At 38.1% G+C, this 15,864-nt stretch overlaps 1 protein-coding gene across 3 annotated transcripts in view; it reads right to left on the bottom strand.

The window, feature by feature from the left end:
• Positions 1-1,874: 1,874 nt before the first annotated feature.
• The window catches only part of SECISBP2L (SECIS binding protein 2 like), a 50,533-nt gene continuing 36,543 nt past the window's right edge, over positions 1,875-15,864 (bottom strand). For all 3 annotated transcript variants that reach the window (XM_054565451.1, XM_054565453.1, XM_054565452.1), the window contains 2 exons: positions 14,197-14,416; positions 1,875-6,015 (listed from right to left, as the gene is read on the bottom strand). In XM_054565451.1, the coding sequence (XP_054421426.1) occupies positions 5,333-6,015; positions 14,197-14,416 (903 nt within the window). In that variant the 3' untranslated portion in view covers positions 1,875-5,332. The remainder of the gene's footprint in view (positions 6,016-14,196; positions 14,417-15,864) is intronic.

Raw genomic sequence — 15,864 nt, 5'->3', positions numbered from 1 at the left:
GTCAAGTATACAAGGAGAAAACTGAAAAGTGAAGGCAACCTGGGGAATCGTGCACCCCTCAGTAGGTTCCACGTTTGCTGACATCCCCCCTCCCCGCGCATGAGTGCAAAGGGCACCGCCTCAAGTCCGAGTCCCACCTTACAAAGGCTGGGGTGTCACCTGTTCCCTCTGGGTAACTCAAGGCCATGGCCAAACCTGATGTTTCCAAGGTGAAGCACTCATTCCTTCCACAGGGAACTCCTCCCCCAGGCTCCAAACCACAGCTCACTGACTCAAAATCAGGCCATCAAGCTCAGCTGGGAGCTCCACATTTTATGCAAGTCAGCATCTTCCGTGCTCCAGCCCTCTGCTGCCACGCTATAGCCTTGGATGAAGGCGGCCAGGTTTTAGCCATGCAGTTACTCAACCCACTTCTGCAAGATTAAATGTCTCTTTACTTGCCATAGGGTTGCCAAACAATTAACTTGGTATCAAAATGATGGGAGTGGAGTGGAGAGAAATACAAGGATGGAAACTACATCCAGTATCGAAGCATTTCCCTCTGGCAAATTCTGCACTGTGGGAGCTCCAGCAGAGCCTGCTTTTGGCCCTGCAATCCACAAGGCTGCCATTAATGCACATTCTGTACGAAACCAGGTATCCCATTTCACACGTCAGAACCCAAGACAACCTCAAATGTTAATTGCTAATTTAGAAATTTCAAACTGAACTACTTAACATGCCATCTCAATGTCTTCTGACAGTGTGCTCTTCTAAAACGGAATGGCACCTACCAGCATGGTTCCTGAGCTCTCAGCTTCAACTCAGAGCTAAGAACCTTCTACAGCAAAGCCTATCCAGAGTCCAGGGTTCTCTATCTTCCACTCTATTCTAAAAAATGACATGGTAACCTTTTTCAGGGGCCATGCACACCCTCTTCTGGTCAGTTAGAAGAAAACCGATCACTGTTAGGATTTATCAGAAGTGGTACATACACTGATCCAAAAAATAAATATGTAAATAAAAGGAAATATTACAATAAAACTGAGAGGCACCTGCCTTTCCCTTTGCAATCACCAGAATTCTCATTATGAAAATTAATATTTTCTAACAGATGAGTCTGTTCTTTACAGATTCTCTGCATTTGTGATAGTGACGAGGTTTGGGACTGCTTTAGGGCAAGAGCGATTAGAGGAGGTTCAACAAATAAGGCAACTCGCTCAGCCCTGGCACATGTAGGAGGTGGAGGAAAGCAGTTTGGTTTGCACGGCCTGGCCATTTTGTGAAACAACACACAGTGAGCAAGAGCGCGGACTTTGCCATCGGACTGAGCTGAGTCCCAGTTCTGCCATTTATCGGCTGTGGGACCTCAGGTAAGTTCCCTAACACCTCCACAACTGTTTCATAAAAAAAGTGATTAACAGTATTTCCTCAAAGGGCTGTTGTGAGGATTAAAGGAATTAATATTGGGAAAAAGCTTAGAATAATGCTTGTTACAGAGTAACGAGCACAAAAAGGAAGCTAGAGCTTTCTCCTAACACTAGGATTGTCTCTGGCCTGATGTCTAGGCTCTGCTCCTGATCACACCAACCATCCCAAATGGAGATTTTTACGAATAATTCCTTCGTGCAAACTCGACAGCCTTCTTTGGCAAACCTATGAGAACACGAGGAAATACTATGGGCTTGGTTTTTTTCCCTTTATCCTACATGTTGGGCAAGTCATGAATTCCTTAAGTACCTATTCTGAAATGATAGACTGCATTTCAATAATCATTTTATTAATTACAGAAGAATCTTCACTAGTATTTACATAGTGCAAAAAAGGTATTATTACCCCTAAAATGTGATATAACAATTATCCTTCATACAGCAAAAGAACAAGATGAAAATCCCTTTATGTTATGGTTCATACTAATTTTGCTAGTTTTTTATTAGAGCATGACAATTAAGACATTAAATTATAAATTTATGTAGTATATTTAGAAATTAAATTACAAAACAATACAAATACTTTGAAGGTGTGATGTGCCAACCAAGTGTAAATTTATGATTACTTAGGATTCAGATATTAGATCAGCCAAACAGTCTGGCTGATTCTGTGATGTGTATAAAGGTTGGAAGGGGTGAGGGAGACGATACCTGTAAATAAATTATTTCACAGAAAAATTTTTTAAAATCAAAAAATGATAAAGTTTTTAAACAGATAAGTTAACGTTCTAACCTGTTGGCACGACATAAAGAAAATACTTAAGTGACAGGTTTTTAAAGCAAATAGCTTTACAAATAATACTTATTTATACATATATTAAAGTAACAATGTGTTAAGATTTAACATTTTTATGTTAAACAGTTGAAAAATGAATGTAGAGTTCACTATTCATTTGCACATTACAATTACCGCCCAACCCACCTCCCCCAGCTTATTAAGAAATCAGACAAGTACATTATTCGGATATTAATTTCTCAATATTTAAACTATGTAAATTCCTTTTGACTAATTCTTTTCCAAATACTGGAAGCATATAAAATACCATCTCTGCAAAAATGACCTTCAGTCAAAGCCATTAAAAACTTCTCAATGTATATAGCAGATTCTTTTTCCCATGTTTAGTCAAAAGAAATATATTACATCATTTACAAATATATTTAAACCAAAAATTAAGCTAATATGAACATTTGTCTTTTGAGAAGTTATCTTCACAGGTAACAAACCTACTGAAGCAGATATCTAATTTTGGGAGTGCAATTTATATTGTAATTCAGATACATATTGAAATAGAAATCTAATATTAATTATTGCCAGTAAGACCACTTCTACACACTAAGAAAAAAAAAAATCTCTATGGTTGATGATGAACCTTATTCTTACCATGAGATCTCTCTGTAGGTCCAAAGAGGCACTAACCTCAGACCACACCCCCAAAAAGCAAACGAAAAAACCCCCACTTCCTTAATCTTCATAACTTTCTCCTGTATGTAATATATACACATTCCAAAATTTATCTAAAGGAAACAAAATTTAAAGACATTATTAATATTTATTTAGCATATTTCAACACAGTAACATTTCCTTTAATAAATTTTGGCTTGTCCTCGGAGGTGAACTGTCTCATATAAAAAAGTCTGTGGTCCCCTGGGTTTGCGGGCAGAAGACAACTGCACGTGCAAGCGCGCTCACTGAACACATAATTAAACACTTCTAACCTCTATAGCAAAAAGAAAAGTTATGGGTGTTCTGAAGATCTCCTCAACTTCTCTTTTGATACAAATGTCAAAAATCTAAAATGACAATTCTCATTCAGAAGAGATATAAAATATTAGAAACCTTTGAAAAGCCACTGCCTTGATCAAGAGTTACTGAATCACTGACCCCAAAGGACATTTACACCATTAAAAAGTATGAAAAGCTTTTAAGTTTACTTCTAAGATTGTCAGTAGTTCAAAAACTCTATCATTTCTTTAAACCAACTACCATTTCCAAATGTGTGGAGACAGTAAGATCTGCCACATAGAAATCCATGATTATTATTTCAGGGGCTTCATTCTTACGTGCTGTGCTCCTGTAAGTACTGGATACTTTGTGCCTAAGGAGTCTATTCTGGAGGACAGGTTGGACAGGACAGCACAATAACGTCCCCTTTCAGCACACTAACCAAGTTGATAGACTGATGTTTTCTACACAGCAATGCTCAAACTTTCACAATTCACAAATACTAAATCACCAATCCAGAATCTGAATCTGATCTCTCCAGTAATTAAATGCCAGCATTATAAAACATCAAAAACTAGCACAGTAGTCGCCAATGAGTTCGGTGAAGAATCCTCCCAATTCTTCCCTCCTGCCTCTGTGAGGCAAAGCCTGCCCTATTAAAACCAGGGCAGGGAAAATACCCCTCCCTCCTGTTCTGTGTCTGCGTTTGGGAGCTTGTAAAGCTGGAGTGTCTCTGTGTGTGTGTGTGTGTGTTGGTCAGTTGGGGGTGGAGCTGGAGAGAAGACAGAAAAACAGGTAATTTGGAATTCTCCCACTATACCTAAACTCGTAAAGGTCACTTACTACTAGGTGGTGACTGAGTAGTAAATAAAACATTTAGCTCAGTATTTCTCCCAAGCAGGTATACACATTCTTTCAGAAGGGCAGGGATAAGTAATAGTCATCAAGTATCAATACCTGTGTATAGCTGCAAACTCTCAATCATCTGATAGTTTCAGCACAGTTAGAACACCTTGCTCTTTTCTTCAAAACTTCCTCTTTCAAGCCTTGATTAATCAGGATACCGTAATACGTTACATGATACGTTACGTGAAGTTCCTTTCCCTGACCTCCTATCAGTAACTATGGTTAGTGTTACATGGCAAGTGCTTGAGGCAAGGGGCAAAATATATATACTTTTTAAAAGGCGCAATGGTTTTCACTCAGGACAAATTTGGATACACCATCAAATCCACATCTCAAAGTTACAGAGTCCTGAATCAGAAGCATGCAAGAGAACACACCAGTATAAGACTCTGTTTCTTGGTCATTTACATGTAAGAGCTGCAGCCATACAATCAGTTATTTAACGTCAAAATTTGCCTAACTTTATGTAAATATGAGTATGTACAAAGGCATTCCTGAGGTAAGAAGCAAATATGAGACAAAACCGGGAAGGTCCTATTACGGGTGGTTTTCATTATTAAATACAACACCAGTCACTTCCCACAAATAAGGCCGACTCTAATCATGGTGGCCCCTTTGCTAACCTAAGTATTGGAGGTTCTGCTTTATCCCATCTCAACTTTGATCAATTACAATGATCAGTGACTTCTGAAAGACGCATTTGTGGACCAAAAAAAAAAGTTGCATCAATTCTTAACACAAAACACTTTGTGAACTTAAGTTATGCTCAGACTTTTTTTCTTTTTAGTTTTGTAAGTCTTCTGTCAGTTCTTTGTTAAAAAGAAGCCCAAATGTCTTGAATAGACAGGTTAGAGCAAAAACATAGTCTTGAAGCAAACATTGATAACTGCTTTTATCCTTAGAACCTTGATCTTTAACTTTCAAAATGACTCTAAGTATTTTAAACTTATTTTCTTTAAAACTTGGTCTTGTTCTCTTTTCAATCATTATTTTCTGTAACAACATAAGCTTAAACATTTTTTTGAGTTTTCAACACAGTCTTAGACAGAGATGCTAATTAAAAGCTAAGCTGTAGATCATAACAAAACAAGTAAAAGACACCTACAAAAATATTTCTGTTGGGAATTAAATACATATATTAAATATTGGACAGTGCAAAATGTTGAGATGAAGCATAAAAGATAATGGCTGTAACCCTTACACAGTTGGGGATAGAAAGCCTACATTTCCTGAGTTAAAGATTTGGGGACGCACAGGTAGCGTCGGAGTGCTGGCTGTCCAGCGAGCTGCCGTTGCTGGGCTTCTGCTGCTCAGGACTTACTTGGTGGTCAGCAGTCCAGGCCTCACTGTCCACCCCAGGCTCCAGCACCTCAGACACCTCTGCTTCTTCCTCCTCACTTTCCTCTGCATTATCTTCCTCAGAACCATTAAGGGTTTTCCCAAGCTGAAGAGTTTCCATTGTTCTCTGGGTCTCAGAAACCCAAGACTCAATTCTACTATTGAGCTGTACTTCTACAGATACAGGTTCATGAGTATAATCTTCTTCCTCCTCTTCCTCCTCATCCTCCTCTTCTTCAAGCATGCCAGGTACAAGAGTGCTGGTGGTGCTAGTGATGGAGGAATTCAGAATATCACGGCAACTGCCATCCAGAGAGCCGGTTTCAGTACTCTGCTGGGAGGCCCATTCCAGGTCATCCGGCTTCACTTCCTCTTTATCACTCACTGCTGATTTCCCAGGGTTTGTAGCTGAGGTAGTACTGCCAGCAGCCACCGTCGATGGCTGCTTACCAGCAGGGGCTGGGTCAAATGGAAGTTTACTGCATTTTTCAGATGTACTGTGTTTACAGGAAACTTCTCTCTCATTTTCTGATGTTTCCAGTCCATCTGAAGTTTCCACCATATTTCTCCAATTTGTTTCTGCAAATAATAAACAGATTTTAAAAAAACCAGAACACTCTTTCATAATCACACAACCTGTAAAAGAGGTAAGAATAAACTACAGAAATTTATCAGCTCACCAAGAGATTGAGAAAAGACTAAAATCTTAAACTGTTCTACTACTAGTTTAAATGTTATAAAGAGAAAACAATTCTTTTTTATTTTTTAAAAGATTTTATTTACTTTTAGATAGAGGGGAAGGAAGGGAGAAAGAGAGGGAGAGAAACATTGACATGTGAGATATATATCAATTGGTTGCCTCTCACATGCCAACTGGGGACCTGGCCCGCACCCAGGCATGTGCCCTGACTGGTAGTTGAACTGGAGAACTTTCAGTTCACAGGCCGGAACTCAATCCACTGAGCCACACCAGCCAGGGCAAGAAAACAGTTCTCACAAGTGTACATTTAAGACAAAAAACAAGGAGGTAACTTCCAGCCAAGATGGAGCATAGGTAGGTACTTTGCCTCCTCACACAACCAAAAGAAGGACAACAACATATTTTAAAACAAAAAACAACCAGAACTGCCAGAAAATCAAACTGTATGGAAGTCCGACAACCAAGGAATTAAAGAAGAAACATTCAGCCAGACTGGAAGGAGGGGCATAGATGGGTAGCTGGGGCTGAGAGGATACACGGCAAGGGGGCGTCTGGAGGACCAGGCAAGGTGGCAGCTGGCAGACCAGCGGTCCCACATTCATGTGCAGATAAACCAGGAGGAACAAGTGGGGAGCAAGACAGACCATGCAAACTAGGGTTCCAGGCACGGGAAAAGAAAATCTCAAAACCTCTGGCTCTAAAAACCTCTGGGGGTTGCGGTGGTGGGAGAAACTCCCAGCCTCACAGCAGAGTTCACTGGAAAGACCCACAGGGACCTAGAATGTACACAAGCCTACCCACCTGGGATTCAGCACCAGAAGGGCCCAATTTGCTTATGGGAAGCAAGGGAAGTGACTGAAAGCCAGCCAGGGCTGAGCAAGCAGCAATGTTCTGTCTCTAATCCCGTCCCCAATACAGTGCCACAACAGAGCGACCTTGGTTGCTCCGCCCTGGCAAACACCTCAGGCTCTGCCCCTTACAATCTAACAGGGGTGCCAAGACAAAGAAGTACAGCCCAAATGAAAGAACAGAACAGATCAAAGCTCCAAATATAGAACTAAGCAATGAAGAGATAGCCAACCTACCAAATGCACAGTTCAAAACACTGGTAATCAGGATGCTCACAGAAATGGTTCAGTTTGGTCGCAAAATAGAGGAAAACATGAAGGCTATGAGAACTGAAATACAGAAAAATATACAGGGAACCAACAGTGAAGGGAAGGAAACCAGGACTCAAATCAACGATTTGGAGCAGAAGGAAGACATAAGCATTCAACCAGAACAGAATGCAGAAACAAGAATTCAAAAAAGTGAGGAGAGGCTGAGGAACCTCTGGGACAACTTTAAAAGCTCCAACATCCTAATCATAGGGGCGCCAGAAGGAAAAGAGGAAGAGCAAGAAATTGAAAACTTATTTGAAGAAATAATGAAGGAGAACTTCCTGAATCTGGCGAAGGAAATAGACTTTCAGGAAGTCCAGGAAGCTCACGGAGTCCTAAAGAAGTTGGACCCACGAAACACACACCAAGGCACATAATTGTATTACGCAAGATTAAAAATAAGGAGAGAATCTTAAAAGCAGCAAGAGAAAAGGGGACAGTTACCTACAAAGGAGTTCACATAAGACTTATCAGCTGATTTCTCAAAAGAAACCTTGCAGGCAAGAAGAGTCCGGAAAAAAGCATTCAAAGTCCTGAAGAGCAAGGACCTACATCCAAGATTACTCTATCTGGCAAAGCTACCATTTAGAATGGAAGGGCAGATAAAGTGCTTCCCAGATAAGGTCAAGTTAACGGAGTTCACCATCACCAAGCCCTTATTATATAAAGTGTTAAAGGCACTTATCTAAGAAAAAGAAGATCAAAACTATGAAAGGTAAAATGATAACAAACTCATATCAACCAACAACTGAACCTAAAAACAAAAACAAACTAAGCAAACAACTAGAACAGGAACAGACTCACAGAAATGGAGATCACATGGAGGATTATCAGCAGGGCGGGGGAGGAGGGAGAGTAGGGGAAAAGGTACAGGAATTAAGAAGCAAAGACAGTAGGTATAAAATAGACAGGGGAAGGTTAAGAACAGTATAGGAAATGGAGAAGCCAAAGAACTTACATGTACAACCCATGGACGTGAACGAGGGGGTGGGGAATGCTGGTGGGAGGCGGGTGCAGGGTGGAGGGGAATAAAGGGGAGAGAAAAAAATGGGACAATTCTAATAGCATAATCAATAAAATATACTTAAAAAAAGACAAGGAGGCAAAAATCAAATTATATTAATGCTTGAGAATGCAAAAGGTCTCAATAGGAGTTCACTGATGCTCATATATCACATTCATATATTCATGAGAATCAATGAATGCCTAACTTATTTTTTGACCTTGAGGTGTAATGGGCTCAAGGATCCACAAATCACAGATGGCAGAGCCACAATGTCCAGCAGAAATAGTTCTGATCTGACAGATAATGTACCATGCTCCTGTAGCAAGTTATCTAAGAACTATCTTTTGGCTTGTAACTAAACTAGTGTTTCCACTTAAGCACAGAAGCCATCCATTCATTGCTAACATTTGTAAACGTGATGTTTATATACGTGGCTTGACTTATCACATGATTTTGAGAAAAAATATTATTACTATATATAGTAGCATGATTAAGTCTAAATTATTTTTAATGACAGTCAGTTAAGAACTAAAAATGTATGTACTAGGAATCAGAAGACAAAGGACAGCTCTCCTGCCCTTCTTTATTTTCTTTTTATCCCATTTTATATTTTTACTTTTATTTTTTTATTATTGAAATATAATTGACATATAACATTATATTACTTTCAGGTGTACATCATTATGATCTGATATTTGTACAGACTGCAAAATGATCACCACAGTAAGTCCAGTTAACATCTACCAAAATAATTACAAAACTGTTTTTCTTGTGATAAGGGGTTTTTAAAATCTACTCTCTTAGCAACTTTCAAATATGTAACACAGTATTAACTATATTCACCGTGTTATAAATTATATCGCCATGACTTATCACTGGAAGTCTGCGCCTTTCGGTGCCCTTTATACATTTCACCCCACCACCTTCTCTAGTGGGTTTCTGTTTGTTTCTTTTTTTTTTTAGATTCCATATGTAAGTGATATCATACAGTATTTATCTTTTTCTGTCTGGCTTATTTCACTTAGCATATGCCTTCAAGGTTCATCCACATTGTTGCAAACAGCAAAGCTTCATTTCAGCCATTCTTTTTTATGGTTGAATATTCCATTGTATATATAAATATACTACATCTCCTTTATCCATTCATCCAGAGATGGACACTTAGGTCGCTTCCTTATCTTGACTAAGTGAATAATGAAGCAGTGACAATGGCAGCGCATGTATCTTTTTAAGATGGTTTTTCATATTCTTTGGATAAATACCTAGAAGTGGAAGAGCTGGATCATATGACAGTTCTATTTTTAATATTTTGTGGAATCTCCATACTATTTTCCATAGTGGCTGTACCAATTTATATTCCCACAAAGAGTATACAAGATGCCCTTTGGTCCACATCCTCGCCAATATGTTATTTTTTGTCTTTTTGATAATACCCATTCTGACAGATATGCAGTGATAATCTCTTTGTGGTTTTGATTTACATTTTCCTGATGATTAGTGATGGTGAGCATTCTGATATAGGTGTTTACTATCTGTATGTCTTTTTTTGAAAAATGTCTATTCAGATCCTCTGTTTTTTAATTTTTTTTTTTGCTATTGAGATCTTTTTATTTTTTAAATACTACCCCCTAATTGGACATATGGTTTACAAATATTTTCTCCCATTCAATAGGTTGCCTTTTCATTTTTCAGGTGGTTGATTTCCTTTGCTGTGCAGCTTTTTAGTCTTATGTAGTTCCACTTATTTTTGTTTTCTACTTGATTGTTTTTTAAATAAAAATCCTTTTCTGTTTATATTATAGCTGCTGTTACATTTTACAGGTATAGTGATCCAGCTATGGTGATAAAGCAAGCCCATTCATATTAATTAATATATTCAACTGGATTGTTACCTATCACCTATATAATACAGAACACATTTTCTGTACTTGAAATCAGGATACACGGTTTGGAACATCCTTTTCTGCAGCTACTTCAAAGTGTAAAACATATCCTCCTTTTCACTATCTCTCTACCTCATGAAAAAAAAATCTCCTCCTATATTTTCATTCTTAGTTAATAATGTTATCTTTTTCACAGTCTCAAAGAAGAGGAAATCTTACAGTAATCCTCTGTCCTATCTTTCTCCCTTACGATATACCTTCATTCAACTGAACCTGTAACTGCACCATGTCACTTCTAGCTCAAAAACTACTAAACTTGGTCACTTCTGCCTTAGCTTAAGTCTTCTTTACCTTGCTGTACATCTGTATCTTTCTAATTGGTTTTGTGAATTGATCACATCACTGTCTAATGGACTATTTCCCTAGTAATCCAAACTCCTTAGCTTGCTGTAGCCAAGTCCTTCATGTGTGACGTTTATCTATCTTTGTGGTCCCATTCATTTTGATGCCTAGCCATGCATTACATGCTCAGCATCACACTGATCTCGCTCTACTCCCAGAAGTATATTCTATTGCAATTCCCTGCTTTGCATGAGCTGCTTTTTCCGTATGAGATGTTTTTCCTCCTTTACCTTTCAAACTCCTACTTATTCTTGGTAAGCACGCTTAAATTGTCAGTTTCTTTGTGAAGCCTTTCCTGACTGTCCTAAGAGACAGTCACTAACTTGAACTCTGAAAACACTTTTGCATATACAGTTCAAAGCACTTGTTTTGTGTTTGCTGTTCACCCCCCTTCTCCCTCCTCATTCCTACTCCTGCTCATCGGTGTGTCCCTATGGTTAGCATATAGTTAAGTGCTGGGAGTGGGGGAAGCCTATTACATAAAAAATTTCACACATGCATTATGCAAAAAAAAACTTTTAACAGACATAAAATTTTAAAAAACTTCAGTCATGTATTTCTATACTCTTCCAACCATTTTTTCCTCCTTCAAAAGTACTGCAAGAATTCACCTGGGGTCTTGGAAAAGTCCTACCTCCTCCTCAACAATGAGTCAAGGAACAAGAAAAATGAAAGAGGTCAGTAGACGGAGCAGGGCTGATCTCTCTCAAGACTTAATCTTGGGCATTAACCTACTAGGTAGGTTAAGCTGAAAGCCACCTTTGGAAAGGAAGGGGAGAGATACAGCCTCAGGAGCAGAAATAAGGAACCCTGCAATTAGCCATCAAGAGTCTTGTCACAATGGTCAAAGAGCCACTGAGATCAAATATCCACAGGGGAAAGCCAAGGCTCCCACCTTAAAATAACAGGTGAAGCGTGATCAATAATTGATGAGCACACAAACATATAAACACAATAGGGAGAAATATGGCAGGTCTAAGAGTGTCATCTTTCTCTAGGGGACAGAAGCAATCTGACTGGAGAGAGTAGGTGAGGGAGCAAAGAAGTGCTAAATGCAGGCGGTATAAAGCCAGAATAGAACATCTAGAAGTCCCCCTTTGAAGAAGAGACTAGAAAGCAAGTTAAAGGCAGAATCAAAGATATCAACAAATCTGCAAACAGTACTGATCCAAACCTACCCTGCTTCTGAACTGTTTCCTTTACCAAAACTTATTCAGTAAAGATCTTCCTTGCTTATTAACCCCTTCTAAGCTTTTCTGTTCTGTTTAATGGTACTTTGTGATACTATCTTTTTTAAAACTTTCCAGTCATTAATGGGTTTGTCAGAGGATAAGGTGTATTTCTCCCTTCAGTCAGCCCACAAAGTAACCTGTCCATCTTAAATAATTGTATATGGTAGAGGAACAAGCAAATGAGTTCAAGAGCCTACAGAGGAAGAGGTGGTGGCAGAGAATGAGCAGGAAACTCAGGATGAATGGACTAGACATAGAGGTTGTCCTCCCCTCATAACTGCTTACTGAATACCTACTGTCTGGTCCTACTGAGAGTTCATTCCACAGGCAGGAAATATACATCACAGTGGCTAACAGTACAGGTTCCAGAGACAGACATACTACTGTGACAAGCTATTGAACTCTCTTCTTCTCAGCTTCCTCATCTATAAAATGTGATACTATATTTCTTATCTCATAAGGCTGTTCAGAGGATTAAATGCCTTGATAATTGTGAAGTGCTGATGAAAGTGTCTAGCACAAAGTAAGAATTCAGTTAGTGAGCTATTATTACACAAGGTCTGTCTGGAAAAAGCCCAGCCATTGTTAATTTAACAAGAATGGTTTGCACGACATCAATGTAACCTGGCAACCAAGAAGAATGGGCTGGAATGTGCATGTGTGAACAATGATGACTTCGCTGTACTAGTTAGCAGGGGCAGTAGGTGCTGTTGAGTGAGCATGTGTACTGTGTGGCCATCACATTCAAAATGACTGAGCAAGTAAAGCAACGAATCTGCATCAAATTTTGCGTTACACTTGAACATTCCTCTGTGGAAACTATTCGGATGATTCAAAAGGCCGTAGCTATAGGCAATTTGTGCCTGGCAATTTCATCATAACACTGTGCCCGCTCATGCACCACGTCTTGTGCAGAGGTTTCTGGCAAATCATCAGATCACCCAGGTGACTCAGCCCTCCTCCAGCCCAGATGTGGTGCCCTGTGATTTCTGGGTTTTCCCAAAACTAAAATCACCTTTGAAAGGGAAGAGATTTCAGACCATTAGTGAGATTCAACTATTAGCTCACAGAATTTTTCACTCTGAATGGAATTTTATAGATGACATAGACAAAACCCTCCTCATTTTACTAAAAAGAAATCTGAGGCACAGAAACTAATCAATTATGCCTACATTCCCCAAGCAGAGTGTGAAAAAGCCAAGGCTTCAATCACTAAACACTTTAAGTCTGGTATTTTTTAAAAACATTTCCTAAATCTCTGAGAGTTTCTTTTCATAACTTAACTTTTTATGTGCCCAAATGAAAATTACTGTCATCTGCCCAAACCCACATCTTTATGAGTTTATCTGGCAGTTTGTCTTTGAGATCTGGCATATCACTATATAAAGTGACCTCATTTAAAAAATTGACACTTTACCTCCTTTATTTTCAACTAGTATCACTCCAGCCAGAGAAATATGGCTGCCTCTAAGCCAGTACTACCTACTCTTGACCAACAGCTTCCTAAAGGCCCATAATAACTTGATATGTTCTCTCCAGTTTGCAGTGTTGTCAAAAGCACTCCAAACATTTAACTATAATGACAGACCAGGAAAGAGAGTGTGAACAGAAAGGAGGAAAATGAGGATTCAGTTTCCTACCTGTTAAATTTTAGGTGTAACAAGCTATTTGGTAAATTCTCAGACAGATTAAAGAGAAAAGAAGAAATGATGAAAAGCCAAATTGAAGGAGGAGGCTATCTTATTTTAAAAAAAGAAAAACGAATCAGAAACCAGTTCAATAAAGTAGAGAATTTAAGAGTTCAAAGTATGACAGAAATGAATTATTACCATTCAAAGGCAAGGGAACTATGAAGGTACAGAATGCAATTAATAATGTTACTTTAACATTACACATAAATGTTTTTTAGTTTGTATTTCTTTTTGACTACAGTAAGATTTAACACAAAACAAGTATCACTATGTCTAGGTTTTATAAGCTATGACTGAGTAGTATTCAGGTCTTTTGTTTATTTAATAAAAACAAAACTTTAGTAATTGAGTATAAAGTATTATAATAAAATGTCCTAGAATTTACAAAGTTATAGGTCATGAGTATGGTGCATTTTGCTTTTTAAATCCTTCTGGGATTTTTCTTTTCTCTTTTAAGATTATGGAAATGTGACTAAATTTCAGTGTCTCACAGGAAGCCTCAGCCCCAAATAGCCTCCCAATTTTTTATGGCTATGTTTACTGCAATTTTACTGTAAACCAAAATTTTAAGCAAAATTTGAATCATCACTAAGATAAAAACAAAAAGTAGCATGGAAAATCATTTTCAAATGATCTTAATGAAAAAAATCACTTTAACTCATTTAAAATGGTATGTAACAACTTACCATATTCCTTTTCATTTACTTCAGAGATGGGTTCAGAAATGACACTGCAGAAAGAAATGGCGCTTGCTGCCGAGGGATTCCGAGAATGCCCCATGTGGTGGGGCACCTTTTTCACATTCTTTAAGGCTTCCTCCGCCTGCTCTTGTTCCATTGCTGCAACCATATCTTTATATGCTTTCCTGGCTTCCTCGGTGAGTTCTACTAACTTACTAAACAGGCTCTAAAAAGAAAGAGATTTTGACTAGTCCATTTTTTGTTGTACTTTCTTTTTCTATTATTAACAATAATATCTCCACTGTTTCAGAATTAGATACACTTTCAATCGGCATAAATTCCAAATGGTGTGGCAACCACAGAACCTTATAAAATACTCTGCTACTTACATATATTGTTTATTTAATTCTCACAAGAGTGAGGATACTTCCTGATTCAATACTAGTCACTAAATGTGATATTAAAAGTTCTTGGAGAGTTTATCAATTCAACAACTGCATGCTTTAGCATTTGGCACTATAGGGGGTACAAAGACCACTGGAACCACTCTGCTCTCAAGAAACCTTCCACGTGGCTAGAAGCAGAAAACAGGAGACAGCTATGAAGTCATACGACGTCTGATAAGGCCTTGAAAAATAGGTACAATTTTGAGAGATGGAGACAGTACATTCTTACTGATGCAGGTAAAATCACACATAAAGCTATACGCTTTAAAAAGGACAAAGCATGTCTGGGGGGGGCAATGAAGAATCTTGTATGAGTCAGAAAATAAGGGAAAGAGTGTATGGAGGGTGATGTCTGAGGATGCAGAAGACGACGGCAGTCTCCACAGGAGTTAAAAGTTCCCTGTAATACTTCCTTGTTTGAAAAACTTGAAGACAACCAAAAAGAAGTCAGTCATGGTACAGCAAGCTGGGCCTTGAAGATGATGAAAATATGACACGTATACAATAGACAACCCAAAGATACTAAGACAAAGGCAAAATATAAAAGCAGAATAAAGAGCCTGAAAAATAGAATATGGCGCTAAATAACGGGAAGTTCTACCATCAGTGAAACAGAAATATGAATAGAATAATTAAAGTGAAACAGTATGTAATGGAGCACACTCATGTTAATAAAATGGCAAAATTCATATAGCATTAAAGTTGTACTTCAATAACCATGAGGCCTAATGATGTCCAAAGAAAAATGAAGTTTCCATGCTACCAGAAGACAAACAACAATTACATTTAGTAGAATTCAGCAACCTTCTACTCCTGTTTAATGTCTTGATTTACTATCACAATGTAACACTCCCATATATTAAGTGAAAAATTTCAGATGCTGAACATGACCTGGACATTTGTAAGAATATGTTTAATTTTATATATAAAATTGTTTTCAGACAATGGGAGAAAAAATGTAACCATTTTTTTCTTCTTACCAAGTCATATAAGTATAAACCATAACAAGATGAAAGAAAGCATGGCAAGAAGTATCATATTGCTATGAAATAGAGTATCTTTGAAAATTAAACTCATGAAAGACAAATGTAAGTAGTATTCTTTACCCAGCTGGCATTTAAACATTTAAAATAACAGGTACAATAAACACTGTTGCTAATTGTGTTGATTTTTTAAGAGGATGGGTGCTAACTACAACTAATAATATGAAAAATATATTAAGGGTTTA

The sequence above is a fragment of the Pteronotus mesoamericanus genome, unplaced genomic scaffold (genome assembly GCF_021234165.1).
Source record: "Pteronotus mesoamericanus isolate MK-2021 breed Mesoamerican mustached bat unplaced genomic scaffold, CSHL_Meso_final contig_164, whole genome shotgun sequence".
Classification (NCBI taxonomy): domain Eukaryota; kingdom Metazoa; phylum Chordata; class Mammalia; order Chiroptera; family Mormoopidae; genus Pteronotus; species Pteronotus mesoamericanus.
The sequence above is the reverse complement of the archived record's forward strand: the minus strand, read 5'-3'. Positions and strand labels throughout refer to the sequence as shown.